The sequence below is a fragment of the Lithobates pipiens genome, unplaced genomic scaffold (assembly GCF_037356315.1).
Source record: "Lithobates pipiens isolate NorthernLeopardFrog02 unplaced genomic scaffold, aLitPip1_a1.2 Scaffold_25, whole genome shotgun sequence".
NCBI classification, from domain to species: Eukaryota; Metazoa; Chordata; class Amphibia; order Anura; family Ranidae; genus Lithobates; species Lithobates pipiens.
In genome coordinates, this window is record NW_027507787.1 from 3458338 (window position 1) to 3483728 (window position 25391).

The following is a 25391-nucleotide window of genomic DNA, read 5'->3' on the forward strand; positions in this document are numbered from 1 at the left end:
CGTTGGTTAAAGCGGTTTACGAGGGGCCAAATTTTGTGGAGCTGATCGTATCCAGGCTCTGGGCTGATCTTGCATTTTTGAGAACCATAAACTACTGGGGACGCTAATATAGTTCTGATCAGATAAAGATATTGATCCGTTCAGACACTATACCAGAAAGGGAGGTGTATGAAGGCATTAGCGCTATGGGCACTAATCTGATGCTGATCCCAACGGACACTAAAACCTAACTAACTCATGTCACATGCCAGGTGATCAGGGGGTTAAACCTTTATTGTGTGATATACGGCGGGTACCCCAACGCTATAAAAAACAAAACAAAAAAAAAAACACTAACCAACCAGCGTCACCCATGACACCAATACGGTGATTAGTGGGGACAGGGGGTGAAAGCGTTAACTAGGGGGCAATTAGGGGGTTAAAATCTTTATTAGGTAATATATGGGAGGGACCTGACGCTATAAAAATATGACTGTGAAACAAACTGGCTAATCCGTGACACTAATACAGCAATCAGAATATAGATCTATACACTATATTAGTGACAGGGGGTGAAAGGGTTAACTGGGGGCAATCAAGGGGTTAAACCTTTATTAGGGGGATACCCTAAAGCTACCTGGGCCTACTACTAACTGCCCTAAAGCAGACAGTGATCTGAAAACTGCAATTGGTAACACAGTGAAGGGGTTAACTGGGGGGCGATCCGGGGGTGAAATGTGTGCCTACGTGTACCATTGTTAGTGTAGTGTTGGTGCAACTTACAGTTAGATGTCCTCTCTCTAGAGCCAAAAATAATTCTATGAGGGGAGATTACATAATTTCCCCCTGCCTGTCTTTACACTTACAGGCAGGGGAAGCATTTCAGAACCTGCTGATTGTTAGAACCGATCAGCAGGTTCAGGCCATAAATCATTGGCCTGGACCTGAAGACTGATCGGTTCTGTAACAAACCCGATCGTCGTGGGCATGGCAGGGGCCGTCGATTTGCGCAGTGGTGCCATTCTGCCGCCATATATAGGTATGAGCCAGTCGGAAACCGTTTACAGTGCCCACACACACAAAAAAAAAAAAAAGATAAACGCCCGCTTTCGTTTTTAAAAGTTTGTAAATTTGGCTACTTCTGTTTAAACAATTATCTTTTTTTTTTTTACATTAATACACACGGCGATATGTTGTTAAATTTAGACATGACACAATTGGAATACTTTGGAACAGCATATCTGAGGTATTGGGTATGAAGTAAAAAAGATCCACCCCTACTAAATTACTCAAAGAAACAAATCGTGAGCGTTATACAGTACAGCAAGTTCCCATACCGGATAGTCTAAAAATAATCTTGGGGCTCTATAACAGTGATGGCGAACCTTGGCACCCCAGATGTTTTGGAACTACATTTTCCATGATGCTCATGGCCTGTGCAGTGTAGTTGAGCATTGTGAAAAATTAAGTTCCAAAACATCTGGGGTGCCAAGGTTTGCCATCACTGCTCCATACAATGTAACAAGCTTGAATCCCAATCCCCAGATTTGCATTGTTTGAATTTTTAGATATTCATCTATGAAGGAAAAAAAAATATAAGTGCAGGATGTCATTGGCACCACTCTTACAAGATGTGGCATGTATATGCTTCGAATTTGAGGTAAGGTTTCCCTGTCCCTGAAACCTGGCAATAGCACTTAAATGCAACGTCAAACTAATCCCAAGACACTTCACCAAATAATACCTGGAGAAAACAAAGTATTTGGATGCAGTTACAAATTGCAGGCGAGGTGATCATGAGAGGTTACGCTGAAAATCCAACATTAGCTACCAAAGTTGGCCATTATATAGCTGGGTCAAAATGTTGCTAAAAAGTTAATCTTAGCAACTGCACCAAAAACATTTGACAGCTGTAATTCATAGTACCCCAGTAACAAAAGTGCTTCCAAGAGAGATTTTTTTTTTTTAGCTGCAATAAATGTGTTCATGTGATTGAATGCCTTGGTCTTATTGTAATAGCGCTTTGTTTATTTACAGTCTGTTGACTTTTTATGTTACAGCACTGAAAACCCTCCAAATACAGATAAATCAACAAAAGCAAAACGAAAGCTATTCTATAACAACTTTTATAATAACTTTCATTACTGACAAACAGATCACCTGAAATGAAATGTTTATTGCATAAAAAGAAAAAAAAAATGCAACCTGAATATTGTTGAATCCATATTTTTCAGCAAACTGCTTACTGTCTACATACAGGAAATGAGTGAAAAGTCTACAAAATCTTGTGTGCTGATCAAAAATTTAATTTCAGCATTCAAAGCCAAAGTCATATATGCAGTTCATTTTATACAATAAAGCATTAAGTGCCATTAATATTTAAAAGGTCAAAAAGACAATTCAGAGCAGGATTTTTAGTCCTTTTAGTGAAAAGAAAAAACAAAACAAACAGGCCACATACAGTAATGTAAAAGCCTATAGTTCAAATGTAAATTCTTAGAACTTAGGCTAAACAAGTAGGATTGAACATGGTAAATGAGGGCTGTAAAACATAATTCTCTCCAGTGATCGGTAAAACTTTGCACACTGAGCATTTGTGAGCAAGCGTTGGACTTAATTACAAACTTACTGACACAATGTAGTGTGAAGAGAGGAAGAGGTGTCCCACAAGTTCCAGGAGTAGTAGTAAATCAATGAAATAATGGTATTGCGACAAGTAACTCTTATGTACAAAAACTGAGATTCACCTTCTTAGGATAGAACAGAAAAACTGAAATTCACCTTCAAAAAGAGGCCTTCAACAAATAGCTGAGAATGGGCAGATCACCATTCTTGCACCAAAACAATTCTGAGTGTAAATTTATTAAATAAACTCTAAATAAATATTCCAGCACAACATATTCACAATGCAGTCTCAATGTCAAATAACTAAATGTACAAATTCATAAATTGCATTTTTTTTTTTTACATTGATCAGTTTTCTTAAACTGATTTATATTGTAACACAGACTGTGTTACACCATATAACACAGACATGAATGTCATACCATGTCTGTAACTATGTTACAACCTCAACAGCAGCATAATGTTCTGTATCTCTTATTTACACAATGTTTCAGCATACAGTATATGTATAAAGCAGAATATTAAAGCTCAAGCTTTAAGTGAACATACCCATGTTCCCTCATGAAAAGAAATAAACAGGTTGGAGTAAAAAGCACTTTCAGGTATTTGAGTTTGGCGTTTTTTACATAACTTTCAACTACGTGCTAGTGATAGGGAGGTGAAAATCAGTGTTGTCAAAGATCAAGGGTCTCCTGGGTGGATCAGGGTCCTTGTCAGCTTTATGCAGAAGCTTAAAAAGTCCAGTTCCAATGTTCATGGGTATGCCCATAATTATGCACTCGGAGACACCTAATGGAAGAGACAAGAGTATGAGTACTGGTATGTTAAGTAATAAGTTCAGCCTAGGAAAAGTAAAGTACAGTTGTACATTAAAGTAGTAGTATCTTAAATCTTTATGAAATCTCCCACAGGATCAAGTTCATGTAGCACTTGGCCCCCTTTTTGAGCTGTCCATATAATAGCAGCAGCCACGCTGTTAGCAAGGGGATGGATACTTATTGAGGGCTGGCTGACAATGCTGGACTTTGGCAGCAAGCGCAAGGTGGAGACAAGCCCCACCATTCAGCACAACTGGGGAGGCGGGGTCATATCCATTCATAACAAGAGCCAACAAAAAAGATCAATCAGTGCTGTGAGCCATCTGCGGACACACTGGATGTTTACAATCAACCTGCAGTTATATGACAGCCCCAAACTGCTGACCGATATTTTAAAACTTTGAATGAGCAGTCAGGACTGGTAGGGCTCTAGCCAGAATGTAAACAAAGGAGAGGAAGCGGGACCCTAGTTTTGTACTGTAGCCCAAAAATAAGCTTCAGCCTGGAGCTAAAGCATAGCCTGCAATGAAAATAGGAATTTTGACTTACCTGTAGTTTTATCTTGGAGTAGAAGTACAGAGCACATGACTTGTATTCACAGAACATGGGTTAAGTGCAAGAAACCTTCAGGTGACTGGACACTAGCAAAAAAATTGCTAGGACAGCCACTAGTGAATGATCCTATATACCCCCCCCCCCCCCCCCCCCCCCCACACACACACTCAAGCTCCAGTTTTAAAGCAAACAATAACCAGTAATTTAAGAGACAGGAGGATCCTATGTTCTGTACTATATGTCAAGATGGGGGAAATCCCAATTCCTTTTTCCGTATAGTACAGAACTTGTATCCATAGACCATGGGACATCCCTATGCAATAACCTGTGGGGTGGCACAGCAAAAAATAAGTGCTGACATGATCACAAAAACCAGGATTAAGAAACAAAAAACAAAAACAAAAAAAAACAAAAAAAACAATCACCTTGCGGTCAAAGCTCACATCTGCCTGAATATCGACCTGCTAAAATATGGAGGAGAACATATGAACAGAGGACCCACACCCTGAAGAGGGGTCCAGTGTTGCAGAGACCACCTAATGGCTCTCCGTTGCAGGACGTTGATGAAATGTTTCAATTTCTCTGGGGAACAAGCCCCCTGGATAGTTAGGAAGTGGTAAAGCCCAACACAGAAAAAACATTTTTTCCAGCAAACTTACCAACTAGCCTGCAAAAAAACCAATTGACCCTGTCTAACAATTTACGTTAAATAGGTGGTTTTAGCTGCACACCTTTGCAAATATAAATATAATTTTAAAATAAAAATATATGTCAAGACTCCTCTGGCAGAATTGAATATCCACTATACCAGGAAGAGCTTTGGCTTGAAATAGGCATCGAACAAGCCAGGGACTGTATTTGCTTGTTTCACATTGTGAGGATGTTGGAAATAAGAGGTCTGGAGTGATGAGAGGAGTGAGGGAACTGCTTCCAAAGACCATTATTACTAAACCCTTCATGCAGAAAGTAAACTGAGGGGTGCTTTTGGAACGGAGGGTCTGCATGTAGGACTTTAGAGAGGCAAATGAGAAACAAACTCTGGCTTGTGCCCCAAGTAATACAGATGGTACAAGGGCTGGAGGACAACATTTGGAAGTTGAATATCCATCTGAACATTTAAAGAAACTGAACTGTCCTTTGAATTTTGGAAGACAAATGTATGACTTAGAAGTTCTTGAAGAGATCGTCCAGGTACCCTGTGACATGGATGTCCTGGGTCTGTAGAGGAGCCAGAAGCAAAGGGCAAGCACTCTTATGAACAGTAGTGGTGCCGAGAACAGCCCAAATGGTAGCGCTACAAATTGGAAGCATTTGTCTCCCCACAGTAGAAACACAGAAAGCATTGATGTAAGAGAAAGATGGGGGGGGGGGGGGGGTCTGCAGATAGGCATTTATGTGAAAGACAAAGTGAGTGACCCTTGATTCCTTCTGGAATTTTGGCACATGAAGAAATGATTAGAGATTTTAAGTCCAGGATTGGGCAATTGGGTTTTAAGATTGTAAATAGGCTAGGATAAAAATCTTGAAAAAGGAACTGGTACAACTGCCCCTTGTGCTTGAAGTTATTATGGTCATTATTTCTGCTTTTTACCCATCACAGGCAGACTGGAAGGCAAGACTAGAGGAAGGGGGAGAGACAGAAATTCTCCTTTGTACCCCTTTAAAATGACAGATTGGACCCAGAGGTCTAGATGTCTCAGGAACACGCTGGCGCAAATGGCAATAGATGTACCCACCGCTGAGGAGTGGGGGCTCTCCTTCAGTGTGAAGAGGGATTCTGGGTAGGCCTGGCAGATTTAGGAAGCCAGGGCTTGCATCAGAAGGAAGTGTTAAGCCTTGGTTTTGCAGTTAATGTCTAGGGAGAGTGAACAGACCCTTTTTGCTTAGTAGTAGTAATTGTAGCTGTAGCAAATTGAATCTTCTTTGTGGGAGGCAAGAGCACCTTTCCTGCAGTGACTTCCTAGATTAATTTATAAAGGGATACCCCAAACTGGCATATGCACAGAAAAGAGGAACTAGTCTAGAAACTCTGAATCACATTCTCTAGAACATCAATACAAAGCATCAAATCTAAGGGCATTGGCTGTATTTGTTTAAAAGAACAGGGTCCTCAAATATAGGTTCCTGGACTATATTTGTTTGTCCATTTAGTGACAGTCTGGCAAATAAGACATGGCAGCAGGGCTGGACCTGCAAGTGCAAATAAGGCTGGTAAAAGGGCTTCAAAAACAACCTTAAACTGGTTGTAAACCCTTACAAACCACTTTGACCTACAGGTAAGCCTAGATTAAGGCTTACCTGTAGGTCCAAGCAATATCTCCTAAACCTATATGGTTTAGGAGATATTTGCCCGAAAACGGGCACCGCTGTCTACGGCGCATGCGCCGTAGACAGCGGCGCGCAGGCGCACTGAGTGCGGCATTTCCAAGAATGGAGCTGCCGCGCGTGTCGACTCCCGTGCGCATGCGCGGGAGTGACGTCATCGCGGCTTCGCCGAATGACAGCGGCGGAGGTGCGAGACGCCACCAGCAAGATGGATGCGGCAGACTACAGGGGACAGCAGCGACTTCGCTGGCTCCAGTGTCAGGTAAGTGACACATAATGGGCTACTATGCGATGCATAGTAGTCCATTATGCTTTGCCTTTGCAGGGAATGAAAGAGGAAGTAAACCCATCAGGGTTTACTTCCTCTTTAAATGGGAATATCCTCAATAGGAACTAGAAGGCATTCACAGGGATGTACTCACTTTTGTTGCCAGCGATTTAGACATTAATGGCTGCATGCATTATTTTGAGGGGACAGCAAATTTACACTGTTATACAAGCTGTACGCTCACTACTTTACACTGTAACAAAGTGTCATTTCTTCAGTGTTGTCATATGAAAAGATCTAATAAAATATTTTTTTTTAAATGTGAGGCGTGTAAGATTTATCCGTGAGATTGTCATGGGGCATATTGTGGGTTCCTCCACTCTAGTGTGGAGATATCTTTGTTTATGAGTACTATCAAGTGACTAATCTTGTTTGAACTGCTCCAAGCAATTCCTTTGTCACTCCTTAGGCAAAGGTTGTCTTTTTTGTTGCAATAATCTCAGGCTTGCAGGGTCCGCCTGAATCGGGACATTCTGTTACCATCCTGCCTTTTTTGGCCAGTGGCCATGCACCTGAGAGTAGTAGCATAACACAAGTTCTTAAAAATATTAACTCCTTTGTGTCCTGTAATGTACGATTAGGAAACATTCTTACAAGCAATTTAATATTGGCAAATGCAATTCGACAGGGGTCCAACAATAAAGTGAAGAACACCCAATTCCTCTGCCTATAAAAAAGAGAAAATTGTGTGCTATGTACTATGGGTTTGTTAATCAGACCCCCTGAGCCCTTTGTGATGTGCATACCATTGAGGTTTTCAGGGTCTAAGAACCATAAAAAAACAGCCCAGGGCCCTGGACCTACATAGCACTCTGCAAGCTAACCACACGTTTCACTTCTTGCCAAGGTGAGCATCTAATGTAGAATTTAGCTCCCAAAGCAAACATTACAGGCTGACCTCAGATACAGTGGGGTCTAGGTACAGTCCCCAAGAGAACACTGAATGGTAAACTGCTAAATAGCCCAAGGGAGTAAGCAGTCAAATAGCTTGACAGATGTAAAAAAATGTGAATGGTTAAAAAAGAAAACATTTCTGCAGAGAACAACAAGTCCACGGAGTTAGTGAGATTATATTTTATTTCAGTTACTTGTATAGCGCCATCAATTTACGCAGCGCTTTACATATACATTGTACATTCACATCAGTCCCTACCCTTAAGGAGCTTACAATCTAAGGTCCCTAACTCACATTCATACATACTAGGGACAATTTAGACATGATCCAATTAACCTACCATGTCTTTGGATCGTGGGAGGAAACCGGAGTACCCGGAGGAAAACCACGCAGGCACAGGGAGAACATGCAAACTCCAAGCAAGTGTCGTGGTTGGGATTCGAACCAGCAACCCTTATTACTGCTAGGCGAAAGTGCTATCCACTACACCACTGTGCCGCCCTGAATGCACAATAATGGTGGCCCCAGAAGGTCTCCAGAGTCCAATGACCAGAAGGAAGCCCGCATAGAACCCATGGTCTATGAATACAAGTCCTGTCCGATTAATTTTCTAATTTGAATTTACAAGGGGGTCACAGATCTACATACACTTAGCCCTTTGGGGATCCAAGAAGAATTTTTAGGTTGACAAATCTTCAAATGTAAAGTGCTTCACTGTCTGTAGCCAAAGCTCTGAGTATCCTTGCAAGCTCTGTACATATTCAAAGGCCTTTTATACATATAAATATATAAAATTGCACTTACAATGAAGTGACTGGATCAGGGCACATTACCAAAGTACAACATTCACTGGACCACCAGTTGCTAAACAATCATGAAATGTCATAAATGTCATCCAAGAAAGCAGCACAATACTCACCACAGACAGAATCTTTCTGTCCAAAATAGGCTGCATCAAACAAATGATCAGCCGTTTTCTCAAAAGAAGCCAGCATCAAAACACTTTCCTTCATCTTAGCCAGGCCAAAGCGAGTGATACCGAGCACTTCTCCCTGAAAACAAAAAATGTAGGCAATTGGCATATAACCAAACATATAGTAAATTAAAATCAATACTATTTCAATCTGTGTAACCCATACAAAAACAAACAAAAAAAAATAAAATCGAAAAATTATAACTTCTATTTTGCCGGCTATAACACTAGAAGGTGTTTCAACCTCACCTCCAACCAAATTGTATAATGCAATAAAGTGTAGCGCAACACTATTAAATTAGAACTAGCTCAAATACAATATGTGAAAGCCCATAACATCTTGACCGACATCAAATATAAAAGAATGGAAGGAAGCCTAATTGGAGAGCGCAACATGTCTAGGAGTGGGGAGCCCAGCCTGTGATGTCACTACATGGCCTGATATGAGGGTAGTGGTGAGCTGGCTGGCGGAATTTTTTTTTCTTGATTTTCATCTTTCTTGCAAGTGTTTTTATTACTGGGACATTAATAAAATCATTTTAAATTGAGAGCACTATGTTGTCGCCATTTTGTCACATTTTACATATGGTGGACAAGTGGAAGAGGAAGATGTTCGCCATCCAAAGTCTGAAGGGATCAGTTGGAGGTCCAGTTGGGAGATTAATAGCCAGTGGAGGACACAGATGAGACCATTTTTAGTGTGTTGAAGGTGAGCAGGTTTTTCACCTGGTGGTGGATGAGCACTATTCACAAGAATTAGAAAAATATTCACATATAGAGCAATATTGAGAGCAGGACTGTATAATTTTGTAGACTTTCACATATTGTATTTGCACTAGCTATAATTTAATGATGTTGCACTACACTTTCTTGCATTATAAAATATAGTAAAGATGCACAAGAACCATTTTGCATCATAAAAGGAGAAAAACAACTTAACTGTAAAATCCTTTTCTTGGAGTCCATCATGCGACACAGTCTTAATTAATGGGTTATGGGCCACCTTCAGGTGTTGACATTGGTATACCCAATACAGGAAGTTGACTCCCCTATATAACCCATCCTCCTTCCAGGACTATCTCAGTTTTTGGAGCCAAGCAATATACTTCAATCCCCAAAAAAAGAGGGGCGGGACCTCTGTGTCCCATGATGTACTCCAAGAAAAGGATTTTAGAGGTAAGCTGTTATAAAAATCATAATTTCTTTATAGTACATCATGGGACACAGGCCCTTAATTAATGGGACATCCCATAGCAATGCTACTTGAGGAGAGGGAGACACAACCCGTAGGGCACCCCCAGACCTGAGGACTTGTACTGCTGCCTGAAGCACACTGTGCCTGGAGGTGATATCCTCATTCCTCCTTACATCCACTTGATAACATTTTGTGAATGTATGCACTGAAGACCAAGTTGCGGCCTTGCAGATCTGAGCCATGGAGGCCTGGTGACGCACTGTCCAAGAAGCACTAATCGCTCTGGTAGAGTGCGCCTTAACTTGAAAAGGGGGAATTTTAGCCCTTAAATCATAAGTTTGAATTTTATTTGTTGGATTTCGGCACTGCCTGTGCTCTCTTGGGAGCCTTTGGCAGAATAAATAAGACATCAGTCTTGCGAATCTGAGCAGTTGCTTTTAAATAGATTTGCTCTCACCACATCATAATGTAGTGACTTTTCTTCCCTGGAACATGGTTTTGTAAAAAACTATGGCAGGACAATATCTTGGTTCAGATGAAAACCTGAAACTACTTTTGGCAAAAAGCCTGGAGGAGGGTGTGACACCACTCTGTTCTCATGAGTAATCAAAGTTGGCTCTTTACAAGAAATAGCAGCCAATTCTAAAACCCTCCTTGCTGAGGATATAGCAACCAAAAATACAAGCTTGGCCCTTAATAGTACTCAGGGCCATCTTCTTCTCTACGCCCAATTGAAGAAAGGCAAGAATTCTGCCAATGATACATCTCCGAGGGTGCTTGATATAGGCCACAGCCGTGGCACTCGGATTGGATCCTGACAGCACAATTCTTTAACCTGGAAGACCAAGTTTTCAGAGCCAGACGCTTTGCCCGAATGTCTAGGATGTTGATGGTCAAGGCTCTTTCAGTCCTTGACCACTGTTCCTTGACAGTCGTCTTCTCTAGTACGGTTCCCCAGCCTGAAAGGCTGGCATCTGTTACTACTTTCCAGATAATTGGTCTGAAGGATTTTCCTTTCAGCAGATTCTGGGTTAGTAACCACCAACTGAGGCTTTGGGACACTCTTGGGGACAGCCACATTGGCAAGCCCAAAGCTTGGATCATTTTATCCAAGCAGACAGGATACTGCTTCGTAACAGTCCCAAATGGAACTATGCATAGGGAACTGCTTCGAATGAAGCTACCATCTTAACCTCATGTAAAAGGGGAATGGAGGGATCTCTTTTTGACCTGACCATCCGCACCAGCTCTCATATGGAGCTGATCTTTGCCAGGGGCAAGAACACTCTTTTCTGGGCTGTGTCTATGATCAAACCCAAATACTCCAGCTTTCTTAGTGGTTTTAAGGAAGACTTCTCTAGGTTGAGAATCCAACCCAGACTTTCCAGGTAATTGATTGTAATGTGTACACTTTGCTCCAAGCGAGCCACTGACTGGTTTATTAACAGATCATCTAAGTACACCAAGACTGTTATGCCCTGTGCCCTTAGCCTGGCTAGAGGTGGGGCCAGTACTTTTGTGAACGCCTGGGGTACTGTAGCTAGCCTAAAGGGCAAGGCTACATAATGAAAGTGCTACTGTTCTACTTCAAACAGTAGAAACCTCTGGTGTGCAGGAAATATAGGGACATGAGGATATGCATCTCTGATATCGATGGATGCCAGAAGTTCTCTTCCTTGTAGGATGGAAACTACTGAATTGATTGACTCCATGCGAAAGGAGTGGATCTTCAGGAACAGATTTAGATTCCTTAGATCTAGAATGGGTTTGACATCCCCATTTGGTTTTGGTACCATAAACAAGTTTGGATAAAACCCCAAACCTTGCTCTTCTGTGGGGATCTGTATGATCACCCCCTGAGCCAATAATCGGTCTAATGCTTGAAACAAGATGGTGGAAATTCCTGAAATTCTAGTTTGTATCCTAGAGACACCGTGGAGAGTGTCTGTCCTGAATTTCCCTTTGCCAGACTTCTGAGTATTTCAGAAGTCTTCCCCCCAATCTGATGAGGGGTGACGCATCTTCATGATGAGGCTTTAGTATTCTGCTATGCGGAACCAGGTCTTCTTTTGTGCCTGGGCCTGGCCCTGGCCCTGAGGTTTACCTCGAGTCTGATGGCGGAGGCAGACGCCACTGCCTAAAGGCAGATGCCTCTGGTGCAGGAGAAAAAAAGTCAGTTTAAATGAAGGACGTTTATACTTTCTTTTGACTGGCAAAAGAGTACTCTTTCCACTAGAAATTGTCTGGATGTATTTATCCAAATCAAAGCCAAATAGTTGCTCCCCATGAAGAGGGAAACTAGTCAGACGCTTTTTGCAAGGTGCTTCGGCTGATCAATTTTTTAACCAAAGGGTTCTACGCATGTGTTAGCACAAGCACAAGGTGGGACACCTAGTGAATAGAATCTTTCATAGTGTCTATAGCAAAACATAATGCCTTTGTTAATTAAGAGCCTCTGAACTGGTCCTTTAAAGGGGTTGTAAAGGTAAATGTTTTTTCACCTTAATGCATTCTATGCATTAAGGTGAAAAAACATCTCACACTGCCGGCCCTCACAGTCCCCCCGTTTTACTTACCCGACTCCTCGAAAATCCCGCGCTCGCCCCTGCCGTCCTCTTCGCCGCTCAGCCTGGCCGCTGATTGGCTGGAGTGGATGGATTGAAAGCAGCGCAGCCATTGGCTCGCGCTGCTGTCAATCACATCCAATGACGCAGCGCGCTGGGGGCGGGGCCTTGTGATACAGCGAGCGGCTATAGCCGCCGGCTGTATCGCGGGAGCACGCCCGCAGGTGCTTCTCACCAATGCGAGGGAGCTCGCATGAACGTGAGAAGTTCCTGCGGGAGGAAGCAGAGACAGCCGCCGAGGGACCCCAGAAGAGCAGGTTCGGGGCCACTGTGCAAAACGAGCTGCACAGTGGAGGTAAGTATGACATGTTTGTTATTTTAAAAAAATAAAAAAATGTTACTTTACAATCCCTTTGACAGATGCCTATTGCTGTGACTGCAGCCTGAGGGGGGAAAAAAAAAAAAAAAAAAAAAAGAAGATTTCAACAGGAATTAAAATTTAATTTCTTATCTATTGGATCTTTAAGCATTTGCGCATTGTCTACTCGACAAGTTAAACTTTTATTCACACCGGAAATCGCAGCGTCAACTGCTGAAACCTTCCATTTCTTGGTGAATTTTTCCTCCATAGGATAGAGAACTGAGAATCTCTTTGGAGGGAGAAAATGCTTATCCGGATGATCCCATTCAGCATAAATAAGCTTTTCTAGTAATGCATGGACAGGAAACACATGCAAAGGCTGTAAAGGTTTCAAAGAACCCAAGGAAGAAACCAGACTTTCAGTTAACTCTGTTAGGGGTAACATGAAAGTGAAGCAAACCATTTCCATAAGGACTTGTACCTCAGATTGTGAAACTGAATCCTCAACCGTTTCTTCTGCAGAGGAATAATCTGCTTGTTTTTCCTCGATCGTTTGAGGGTAATACCTCATCCTGTCCCCAACTGTTCCCTTGGTAAAGAATTTGGAGTGGGAGAGAGGGATCTAGCACACCTCCTATCCCCTTGGAGGATGCGATTAAAGCCGCTAATCTTCCTTCTAAGCTCGGAAGGGCAGAGGAAAATGCATCTTCAGTCTCGTATACAGGGGCTGAAATGTAAAAAGCAGTTGTACCAATTGGTTCCAAATACTCACCCTGGTTTGCCATATCTGGTATCTCTGGAAAGGAGGACAGTGTGCAGGCATGACTGGAGTTCCCAGTGCCTGGAAGTGGAACTTTTGGTGCCTTGGTAGTAACCTTGGAATACATAGTGCCAAGCACAAAAGCAAAAGGCACTCTAAGAAATGTACTATTTGCTGAGCAATAGTAAGAAAAAACAATGGCAGCATAGATTAAACTGATGCTAAATAATACTGTCTTTTCCTGTACTGAAAATGCCTGTGTACACCCCTCACATGCTCCAGAGCTCCTGTGTCCTGTGGCAGCTCTTCATTCAGCTGCTCTAGTAGACACATCTAGTGATAAGGGTGTCAGCCTTTATCTTCCTCCCCAGACCTCCCAGGTGTAAGCCCGATTGCCTTGCACTGTGTGCTTCAGAAGGATGCCGAGTCCGCACACAGTGCTGACCGCTTTAGCCACGCCCCTTCATCAACCCACCCACTTCTTTCAAATAAATCTCAGCCCGCGTGTGCGAATGGCACAGATTCGGGTCTGAGACACAGACCAGAAGGAGGAGGGGAGGCTGCAGTTTCTTAGCAGTTTGAGGTTATTACAAGTGTGCTGTCATACTGAGAATGTCACACTGCCTACAGGATGTAATTGTACCTTCACAGTACATGTACCCCCAGCCACTCCGTTTTCCCAATTGGGGGGTGGGGAAGAGGACTAAAGAAACCCCTCCAGCTACTAGGACACCCACGCTGTTGTAGCACAGATTGAGAGGGTATGTGTAGTCTTACTCCCTCTAGAGGAGACTTTAAGGCATTACAATGTTACATATTGAAAGAAAAGTCATAGGTGGACTTGGCAGTTCTTAAGCTTTTCTATTTCTATTACATTTTCCTCGCTGCAGGATACTGCTGAAAACAGATCCAGACTTTACTCATCACGGCGGGCAGCGTAGTTAAACCTTCATAACCTTAAACCTTTTAATAGGGGTTCCCCTCCTTTGGACCTGTATAGCACCCCTTAGGAAAACTTTAGGAAATGTAGCAAGACTAAAAAGTCCAGGTTCCTAGGGTCCAGCCCTCAAAGAGAAGCGTTACAGGTAAAAGCTTTTTCTTCTATTCGAGGCCCGGGTACCATCCTGTGGCCGCAGTAGCGTGGATGGATCCGGTTGTGGAGGTTTTTTAAATCCAGCATGGATCCCTCCTGGAGCTCCTCAGAGCACATCTTCACTCGTGACCAACACCTTAGACACTGGCAAAAAAAATGAGGTACTCCTGGAAGGAGGATGGGTTATATAGGGGAGTCAACTTCCTGTATTGGGTTTACCAGTGTCAACACCTGAACGTGGTCCATAACCCATTCATTACTTAAGGCTCTGTGTCCCATGATGTACAAGAAAATCTATTTTTCTAAAGTGACAGTTTTTACATCAATGTTCACTGCAGATTGGTGGCCTGCACAGGCCGAGTGACATACCCATACATCACTGCCTGCTACTGGGGTTAGGGTGTGGACATGCATTCGCAAATACAAAGCTCCTTACAGAGGGAAAGATCTGTCGGTTTTTCATCCCTTTACTTAACCCTGGTGCACGCCATCTTTTTTTTTTTTTTTTTTTAATTAACCCAGAGGGCTGAAAACAAAAAAACAAAAAAAAACTGAGGCGCTCATGGGGAGCTTGCTGTACTAACTATACGATGCGAGTACAGCGATCTCCCCACTGAGCTATTATATTCTGACAGGGAGACTACCCCCCCCCCCCCGCCAGAACACAACAGTCAGTGCTCGCAGCCATTGGCCGAGTGCGCTGATGAGCAGATGTTTATCTGGCATGCCCCTTGCACAGAAGCCAGACGTTCAGGCAGTTTCTATCAGACAGGCTGCTGTACACACAGGCCAAATGAAGGCTGGCTTATGTTGAACGGGACACTATTTGGCTCGTGTGTACCAGGCTTTGGAGATCATATATTCATAAATTTATATATATATATATATATATATATATATATATATATATATATATATATATATATATATATATATATATATATATATATATATATATATATATATATCTCAAAGGGTTAGTAAAAAATATAAATGCAGTGCAAATGCTGAGAATAAAACTACTAAAACAGCGCAAAAAAAAGAAAAAAAAAAAAAAAAAAAGAAAAAAAACAGAGATTAGTCCAATCATGAAAAACCTCAATAATGTCCCATCCACCTTAAAATTGGATGTATAGTGAAGTAATATACAGTTAATATGAAGATTTGCAATACTACAGCAGTGATGCTCTGCGCTCCACAGCCCTCCAAGCTCTAACCAGCAGTGAGAGATACTTCCTGCAGGACAAAAGTGCTTCTGGAAAAAGCCAAGTATAGCGAGAGCGTCCTCTGCATGTGCTCGTTCATTGATGCCAATTACTTTTTATGTGATGTATGCAGCTTTTACCTAAGGGATGATTTTATTTGTATGGGGAGGTTTGTTTGAATAAAAGGTATTACTCTATATGCAAATTGGTTTGCCATATATGTTAACCCACGCATTCCTGGTAAAATATGGTAAGGAGGAAATAGGAAGATTTCTCTGGTGTATATTGGATATCTACTTGATGAGAAAAGTATTTTCCCCTGCACACCTGGTGATCTATGATGAGGATAAAGAAATAAGACAAAGCTAATTGGTCTGCAAGCTTTGATCAAGTGCTTCCGTATACAGTTTTTTTCTGGTGAGTTTGCCCCCCAGAGGGAGTGTGCAGCACGTGGGGAATTGCATATCTGGTGACAGGTGCACCCTTCGGTATTAACCCTGTGTTTTCCAGTCTTTATCAACTCTTCATATGAGCTGTATATTACTTCACTATACATCCAATTTAGATTTTAAGGTGGATGGGACATTGAGGATTTTCATGATTGGACTAATCTCTGATTTTTTTTTTTTGCGCTGTTTTAGTCATTTTATTCTCAGCATTTGCACTGCGTTTATATTTTTTACTAGCCCTTTGAGATTTTATACGTTTTGACGTTTTAAACAGCAGCTGTATATTACCATTTGTATATTACTATACCAAAAGGTTATTGTATTATCAGGTATCTGCTTTGCCTGCTCATTTGTTTTGAAAAAAAAATAAATTATATATATCCACGACCAGTTAAAGCAACGCAGTGCTGAATAGTTAAAAAATAATAATAATAATAATGGCCTGGTCATTGGGGGGGGGGGGGGAATCTTTTGGAGGTCAAGTGGTTAATGGAGACAGAATATCAATAATAATTGAAGTAAACAAATTAAACAATTTTTTTTTAGCACAAATATGCATAAAATAGTAATTTTGCACATGTACAGCCTTTGGCAAACTAAATTTTAAATCCTACTAAATTATAAAACTAAAACCTACCTTGTAAGTCATCAGATCAGACAGAAGCATGACATGACGTCTGTCAATACTCATCCCATGATTTACCATGGTATACTGAATCTCATTTATAATGGTGGAGCGTGCAGCTTCTATACCAATAGTCTTTTCCACCTAAACACAATATTAAATATTATAACATCTTATAAAATATGTAGTACATTAAAAAGGTAGCAAAAATATATTTAAACTTACTGTAAAATTGTTTTTCTGGAGTACATCAAAAGGCACACAAGATAGAGTGTGTTCAGATACATTGGGTTAGGCTGCAGGATTCAGGAGATTGGTATACTGGCAGGCAAAGCTGAAACCACAGCCCAGCATAGCCCTGATCACTCCCAGCACACCCCAGTTTTGGAGCAAGCAATAATAAGAATTGGATCATAAGAAGGACCTTTGTCCCTTAACCGGTTCCCGACCGGCTCCTGTACATATACGTTAACAGAATGGCACAGCTGGGCAAAGTAACACACCTGTTTCCCGCTGTGCCGGCACACGCTTGCCGAGAGCTCCGTGACTGTGGTTGCGGGTCCTGCGGACTCGACCGCTGCGGGGATACCCGCGTTGGTGTCATGGAGATTTATTTGTTTATAAGTGTCTGAGATTTTCTGATTAGATTCAATCAAGGCAGCAAGACTGGTGCCCCTGGATGAGTGATCTAGGCTACAGAAGTGGTATTGTCTGACTAGACCCTGATTGGGCTTCCCTTCAGAATGGGGGTCCAGTGCTGCAGAGTTCTTTGGCTTTTGGAGATTGGAACACTCTTCACCAACCTGAGAGTCTTGCATCTGTTGTGACAATCTATATGATAAAAAGGAGGAGGACTATCCCATTGTTAGGGCTGGGGTGGCGATCCACAATTTCTCTATTAAACTGGTTAAGTGCCTCACCAGACAGACGACCTCCTTGGAAAGACATACTCATGTGGCGCATACTGCATGCAGCTTGTGCTTTCCAAGCTTTCAGCCATAAGATTCTGTGCACGTGAATGGAGTTTGGAGCCATCATGGAACTTTGTATTCTAGAGCATACACAAAAAAGCAGAGCAGAAGGCAACTGCTTTAATTGCTATGCGACAGCACAATCCTAAAATACAGGTTTTTTCATTGCCTTAATCGAGTTAGCTGCAGTTTGACATACTGAAAAATCAGCAAGAGCTGGTTTGTCCAAGGAAATCTAACAGATAGACAATTCTGCTTTACTCAAAAAGGCCGCTTGTTGAGTGCCTGAAAAGGGACTAGAATTGGATGTAGAGGCCGATGTTAGAACGGTCTCTTGCTCAGAACTCAGAAGCAAAGAATAAGGCGAAAGAAGATACCATTTTGGTAATAACAAGCTTACAGATGATGGTCTTTACAAGTTAAAGATGTTTCAATATTTGAATTCAAGTTTGAAAAAAAACAAACAAAAAAAACAAACACTAAATGTGTTATAAGGAGATGTGCCAGTACAGCACAGACAGGGCTAATTATGGCAAACAAACTTCCCTTCCTCCTCTGCATTTCAGGAGGTAAAACTTTAGTTTTGGCGTTTTCAAAAAAGACCAAGTAAAATGGAAGTAGCGATTTTCATTTTTTTTTTTAACTATTACTATGCGAAAAAGAAGATGAAAGGTAGGTGGTTAAACCAATTTGGCTGAAATTATGGGAAGACAGAAGAATATGCCTAATGGGTTCATAGGGTGGTTTATGAAGAACCAAAAAGCTGCAAAAAAGCCACAATAGCTATGGTGCAGCCAAGTGCTGATTTAAGGAACTCCATTGAAAAGATAGAGAGAGATAGAGATAGAGATAGAGACCAGTGATCTCCAAAGGAGATAAAATCCAAAAGTTTCAAGGCATGAATCTGGCGAAGGCACCATTTAACACACACACTTTAGAGCTCCCAGTTGCTGGTCTCCTCTCCCTTTTTTTTCTGGTCTCACAGGCTTTGCTGAGAACAGCAGTAGCCACTCCTGTTGCGGTCAGTCAAATCATGTGAACAGAGCAGGGCATAAATCACACTGTGGCCATCAATGGACACACACAGCCCTGCTCAGGAACGAGCCCATATGTCTGCTCCCAAAGCAAGCAAGACGCAGTAGATGGCTCTGCATATAGAAGGTTCTGGGCTGCTGCACAGAGCAGGGAAGTATAAACCTGTTTATGATTTTAATATTTAAAATACAAATAATTTTATAACCACTTTAAAGGATAATGCAATAACTTTAAAGCCTACCTCATAGGTGTTGTTTGAAGTGGTATGTGAGCCCTTAACCCCATGGGTAGCCATAACAGCACGGAGGTTATCACCCTCAACCAAAAGTTTGTACTTTTCTTTTCCACTCTGTTCATCAATATGTATGACAGCACGTGCCACTTCAGGAATGCCTTGTACCACCACCTGCGAAAGTAAAAATGATAAACTCAGCCAATTGTGTTTTCTGTTCCCTTACAATACACCATATTGACTTTTAATCAGATTCACCAAACTAAAATGAATTTGGATCATCTCGGGTAACAGTCACACATATGCACAACTATTATGCTGAAAAGCATTTTAAAGTGGGTCGTACTTAATAGCAGCTGGTTACAATGCATAAATAACTAGTACAATTTCAGTGATGCCAAGGTGAAAAGGTGCTCTTAAAAAGGGTGCACATTTCCCAAAAATGCGTTTGCTTTTCCATCTGATGTTTTTGTGATGGGGCTTAATGACCAAGGCTGAATCATAAGTTACAAGCCTCTTAATCTTTTATGCTTGCGAGTATCCATTTGTTATTTGGAATTTAATTAATTGTATGGAGGTAATGCACGAGGAGGTCAACGTAAGATATAATATATGGTAGCTTGTACATTTTCCATAACTTTTTTACTTAAATACAACAAAAAAAAGCATAGCAATATTTTGAAATTCAATGTTCTTCGGTTTTTAGGATTTTACCTTCTCGCATGTGTGTTTGGATATTGTAGATTAAAAGCTGATCTATGGGCAAATACATTTTTATTGATATATATTCAATAGCCACAAAGAATATATTATTTCACTTTGCAATATTACCATGTAAATCTGTGAATGGCTTTATAACTGTGCTGTACATAGCCAGCACAGAGAGCATGCTTGTGGGTAGAATCCAGCAGGTCCAGCCACCATAGCCTGCCGAAAACTAAAGGGGAGTGGATACAGTATCTTGTCTTTATTACAAAAACCTCCTGTATGGAAGCTAACAGCAGGATTTGTTTCATGCAGGGTTACTGCACAGATCTGGATTAAATGCACAAAGAACATCACAATATAAGAATAACATCAGGACACTCACCTTTGGCAATTCCTCTTTCAGTGACTGCAGGACATAGTACATAGAACTCTTATTATTCTCTCTTGGTGTGACACACAACACAGCCTCCCCATGAACTGCAATATCTCCAGGCTTTACACGGAGCTTAGACAAACAGATGGAGTATCGTACAGTCTCTGCATTTACCTAGAAAAAGTAAAACCAAAAACAATGCTCTCAAAAAAAGGTGACTACATAGTAGTTCCTTTTACATTTAAAAAATGCAGTATTAAGATTCCATTACCTCAAGCCTCAACAAGCGGATACGTTCCAGTGAAAGCTTCACCAGGAGGAAACAGTCATCAGGAAGAAACACCTCTTCCATGTACTCTGATATCTGCCAAAAGGAGTTAGATTAAAAGTACAAAAATATTGTAATTTCTATTTATTGAAGTCCACGAGGGACACATTGGCTCAAATAAATTGAGGGCCAGCCCAGTATAACCCCTTTTGCCCCCAGCATGCCTCAACTTTGTGATAAAGCAGTACCAAGAACAAAATCAGATACAGAGGGGCCTATCTTCCTCCAAGATATAGATTTTATGGCAAGTATAATAAATCTTATTTTGTTGAGATAAACTTGAATAAGCCACTGATAAATGGTGGAACAAGTAGTTTACCACTTACAGGAACTACCACAAATAACAGAGTGTCAGTCTTTCGAATGGCTGCAAAGTAAACAAACTCACACTACATTCAAACAACGGAGGGAGATCACTTGTTGGAGTGAAACCAGATAGAGGGATGAAAGAAATGTCCAAACTTAATGTGCAAGGCCTAAACGATTTTTGAAAAAAAAAAAAAAAAAAAAAAAAAAGAAGAAGAAGAAGGTCTTGAGTCTTAAAGTGATATTAAAGAATATATATATTTTTTTTAATGTTAAACTTACCTGCTCTGTGCAATGGTTTTGCACCAATCTGCTTCTTTCGGAACCTTCCTGGCTCTTCTTGCAAGTTGCTCAACACACACACACACAAACCTGGATTCCTGAGCCGTCAAACCAGGGACCACTTGGTCCTTGGTGCCAGGCAAATTGGTCTGTCCAAAGACTGGACTGACTTGTCCCACAATAACAGGATATTGTGTTATAGGTGTCAGGAGTGGAACTGGGAAAATGGTACTCCCTCACAGGAGGTCACCATCAGCCCCAACATCTCATACACAAGCTAAGAGTCTGAGTCTGTGAGCAAAGCATTTGAAGTTTCTCCTGAGCAAGAAAAAAACTCTGGGTTGAGCTGTGTCTAGGATAAGATCCTAACAATAAGTCTGATCCAGCACTGACTTTTGGTGGTTGAGAACCCAGCCAAAACTCTGCAAAGTCTGGGCTATGTTGCCCAACAAAACCTACACAAACTGTTTGCTACCCTTTAATGCACTCCTAGGTCAACCCCTGTTTAGGAAAGGAACCAACTCCCTGGTAAATACTTGAAGATAGGCTGAATGGAAAGGACACAAATTGGAGGTGCTGAAGACCAACAGCAAAGTGAAGGAATTGCGTATGATCTGAAAAAGTGGAGACATGGAGGTAAGCATGCTTGATGTCCACAAAGGCAAGGAAGACTCCCCGATGATTAATGTTGAATTTTTGAATCCAGGACATTTAGAACTTAAGATTCAAGATGGGCCGAAAGTCTCTTTTGGTATGGGAAACAAACAGGTTGAAGCAGCTCCTCTAGAACTGTTCTGCCACGGGAACTGGCACAATGCCCCCCTGCTTTAGAAGGCCCACTAAGGCTGCATGGAGATCAGTTAATCTGTGTATTGGCACAGGTAGACTGGTTGAAATGAACCTGAGAAACCATTGAAAGTAAAATTATAGCTTGCAGCCCTTGGAAACCACCTCCACACCAAAGCATCTTAGATGCTGGCTGTCTAAAAATGCCAACAAGATGTTTTCACCTTCAGACTGGGGGCTTGGCTTTGGAGGTAACGAAAAACTGTTGACCTCTGAGAAGTAAGCGTTCTTAGACTAGGCCCAGGCTTCTTATGCTGGGGCAAATGGGTATGCTAGCTGCCCCCCCCCCCCCCCCGATTACATCCTTAAGGAGGATGTCCAGGGCAGCTCCAAAGAGTCCCTCGAAAGGGCATGTCGAGAAAATACTTTTTTCATCCCCAACACTTGCTAAAGAGTCCTCATATTCACTGGTAGGAGACTAATTAGGGAAATGAGACAGGAAATCTCTAAATATCCATCTACACTGTAGTTTAAGGCTGTAGGCGTGAGCTATAAATGCTCTTTAACTAAACAGTCAGTCGATTTTGGCAGAGTAAGGTTATGGCCAAGGCAGGCTGCAGTGCTGGGCCTGCCACAGAACATTTTAGAAATGGCCTCCAATCAAGCGGGTACATTATTCACAGGGATGGTCAAAGCTTTGTCAATACGGAATACTGCTGGATCTATAGGGGTCAGTGTACTTTTTTTTTTTTAACAAAGTCTTCCTCAAATGGGTAAAAGACTGATAGATGTTTTGTAGGGCTTGTAAAGTTTAAGTCTCTATAAAAGAATGGCTGTAAATAACAGGTGAACAGGATAAGTCTTGGCACTCTTGGGTACCCTAAAGAAGCCTACACTGGGAGCTGCACTGGTAGAGTTATAGGCTCATCCTTGAAAGTTGTGCATATCACATCAATAAGATATGAGAGCATCTCTAGGTTTGGGCGTAATGGCAGAAGCCTGCAAAATCTCAGACATAGGATGATCCATCAAGGACTTGAGACTTAGCATGAGAAATAGGACTGCATGTCACAGGATATAAGTAGCTGAGGGCTCAGAGACAGGGGAAGGCTTGAAAGCAAACTTGTGGCCTCTGGGGTTTTAGTCCACTATTACATGTTTTATTTTACCTATACCAAGTCCTGCAAAATGGAAGTGAAATCCTCCTAGGATAGAGCAGAGTTGATATCATTCCCGACAAAGACTTTGAGGGCAAAAGACTCTCAGTGTCCAACACCTCAGGGGGAAACTTGTAGGCAGCACAAACATCTTACGCATCCTGGGAGTAGGAGTAAATATACTGGGCTGACCCACAATTTATTTTGTCACTGTTCAATTTTGCTGTAGGCATCAGGATAACCCATCATTCTCTGAATCCCTGTGTCCCTCAATGGAGGAAAAAATAGTGATAGGTAGGCTTCAATAAAAATAAACAGCAGCACACTGCTCTAAAATTCCAAAAAGTGTCAAAACGCAATGAAACATACAAAAAACACCCGTAGGATCACAAGGTTTTTGTGGGTGACAGGGTATACACAACACAGTCACAGCCTAGCACTGGAATCAATTTTCAAGAAACAAATGCATGAACAAAAGCTGTGTGTGTGTGTGAAGTGAGCACTACTGTGCAAGCATGTACCTTTTTCAACTTTATTTATGCAGTTCTTAGGACACTTTAGGAGATACTTCCTATTAGGGTTGTCCCGATATTAGTATCGGTACCGATACCGAGCATATGCGCAAGTACTTGTACAAATGCTCCCGATGCCTTATCTGATACTTGGTCAGTGGGCAGCGTCAGCGGGCGGAGAGGGTGGGCGCAGTTAGCGGAGAGCGAGTCCTCACCTGTAGTAGAACGAGCTAGGTAAGCTGGCAGGGGTGTAGGGCGCAGCCGTATCAGGATCGGTCACTGGAGCCGTCAAATTCGTCACATTACATAAAAAAGTATTGGTAATCGGTATCGGTGAGTACTCAGTCTTAAAGTGGTATCGGGACAACCCTACTTCCTATATACTGTACATATAACCCCTTTCCCAAAGAAGAAAGGCTTAATCCTATTTTTCCACGGAAAATCTCTCTAAATAAAATGTTGACACATGTAGGCTTGGGCACCTAAAGTTTAACCCCCACTTTTCTTCTACACATTCCTATAGGTCAACAAAGCAGTTTATCATAGTGGGGAACCATGAGAGCTCTGAGCAAGAATTTTCAGGAATTTAGACAGCTTTCAGCGCTACAATATAAACCAGAAGGCAATTTTTTTCACTAAGTGACAGGCACTTTAATGGAATGCTCACCCACAGGGTTTAAACAAATTACTTTGTCTAAAGGCACCAAACAAGCACTTGAAAACAGATCAAAATATTTGTTTAATGCCACGAAACATGAATTTTCCAATACAAAGCAAAACTAGGCCAAACAAACATACTACCTGTATTTGTAACTGGCATGCAACAAATTTTACACAAAAATGCCTGATTTAAAAAAAAAAAAAAAAAAAAAACACACACACACACACACACACACACACACACACACACACACACACACACACACACAATCAGCATGCATTAGCATATTAAATTACACAGCTGTATAAAATGTATAACTGATCTCCCCCCTCTTTCTTGTTTCTTGGGATTGATGTTACTACAGGCCACAGGGTACCATCACAAAGCACCAAACCACTTACCTCTCCTAATAAGGTCTTCTCAATTCTACCTTTTACCAGACGAGCAAAGTCAGAGTCATCATCTACATCTAGATGAGCGGTAATGATTGGTGTGCTGAAGAAATAGAGAATTCGTTGTTAATACCCTGTTTGATTTGGTGTTTGATTAAGAAAGAGCACGTGACATTAGTCATGACAATAAATATAATCAGACCTCCATAATTTTAGACAGCTTTAAAAAAAATTACAATTATACTTCAAATATATTAGACAAAATTGCCAGCAATATTCCTTAAATGCAGCTTCAACCTAGCCAGTCCCAGATTCAGATTGGCCATTCAATCTGTCCATGTACTAGCAACTTAACACTATTAAATCTAAACATTTATAAATATGACTGGGGTACACATACCTAATGTTTTTTGAGGCATTGATGATCTCCTTGATACGGGGCACACCCAATGTAATGTTCATGGAAGCAACACCAGCAAAGTGAAACGTTTTCAGGGTCATCTGTGTTCCTGGCTCTCCAATGCTTTGAGCACAGAGAGCTCCCACGGCCGAACCTGGTTCCATCTGTGCTCTTGGGAGAGAAATCAATACCCATTGCTAAAACTGATGCAGACTCCAATGACTAGTCCAAAAGATTTTGTTTAATTATGATTGAAAGACAGGTGCACCATTAGTACAAAGTACAGAGTTCCATGCTAGCTAGCCCTCCTATTCTAAACAAACCTGATACCTTCATCAAGCAAGCCTCCCCATGAGGGCCGAAATCTTCTTCCATACTGTCTGTATTTGAGCAGTGAACTTTTATAAATGCGAATGGGCTTGAACCAAGAGAGAGTATCCAATCTTGGAGTAGGACCCTGCTCAAATCTCACTGCGCAGGTGCGGCCAGCACTGAAAA

At 41.6% G+C, this 25391-nt stretch overlaps 1 protein-coding gene across 2 annotated transcripts in view; it reads right to left on the minus strand.

The window, feature by feature from the left end:
• Positions 1–2135: 2135 nt before the first annotated feature.
• Positions 2136–25391, minus strand: part of POLR3A (RNA polymerase III subunit A) — a 113915-nt gene continuing 90659 nt past the window's right edge. For both annotated transcript variants that reach the window (XM_077453972.1, XM_077453971.1), the window contains 8 exons: positions 24894–25064; positions 24503–24596; positions 20341–20433; positions 20079–20243; positions 18998–19162; positions 16763–16894; positions 8445–8577; positions 2136–3393 (listed from right to left, as the gene is read on the minus strand). In XM_077453972.1, coding sequence (XP_077310098.1) covers positions 3242–3393; positions 8445–8577; positions 16763–16894; positions 18998–19162; positions 20079–20243; positions 20341–20433; positions 24503–24596; positions 24894–25064 — 1105 coding nt within the window. In that variant the 3' untranslated portion in view covers positions 2136–3241. The remainder of the gene's footprint in view (positions 3394–8444; positions 8578–16762; positions 16895–18997; positions 19163–20078; positions 20244–20340; positions 20434–24502; positions 24597–24893; positions 25065–25391) is intronic.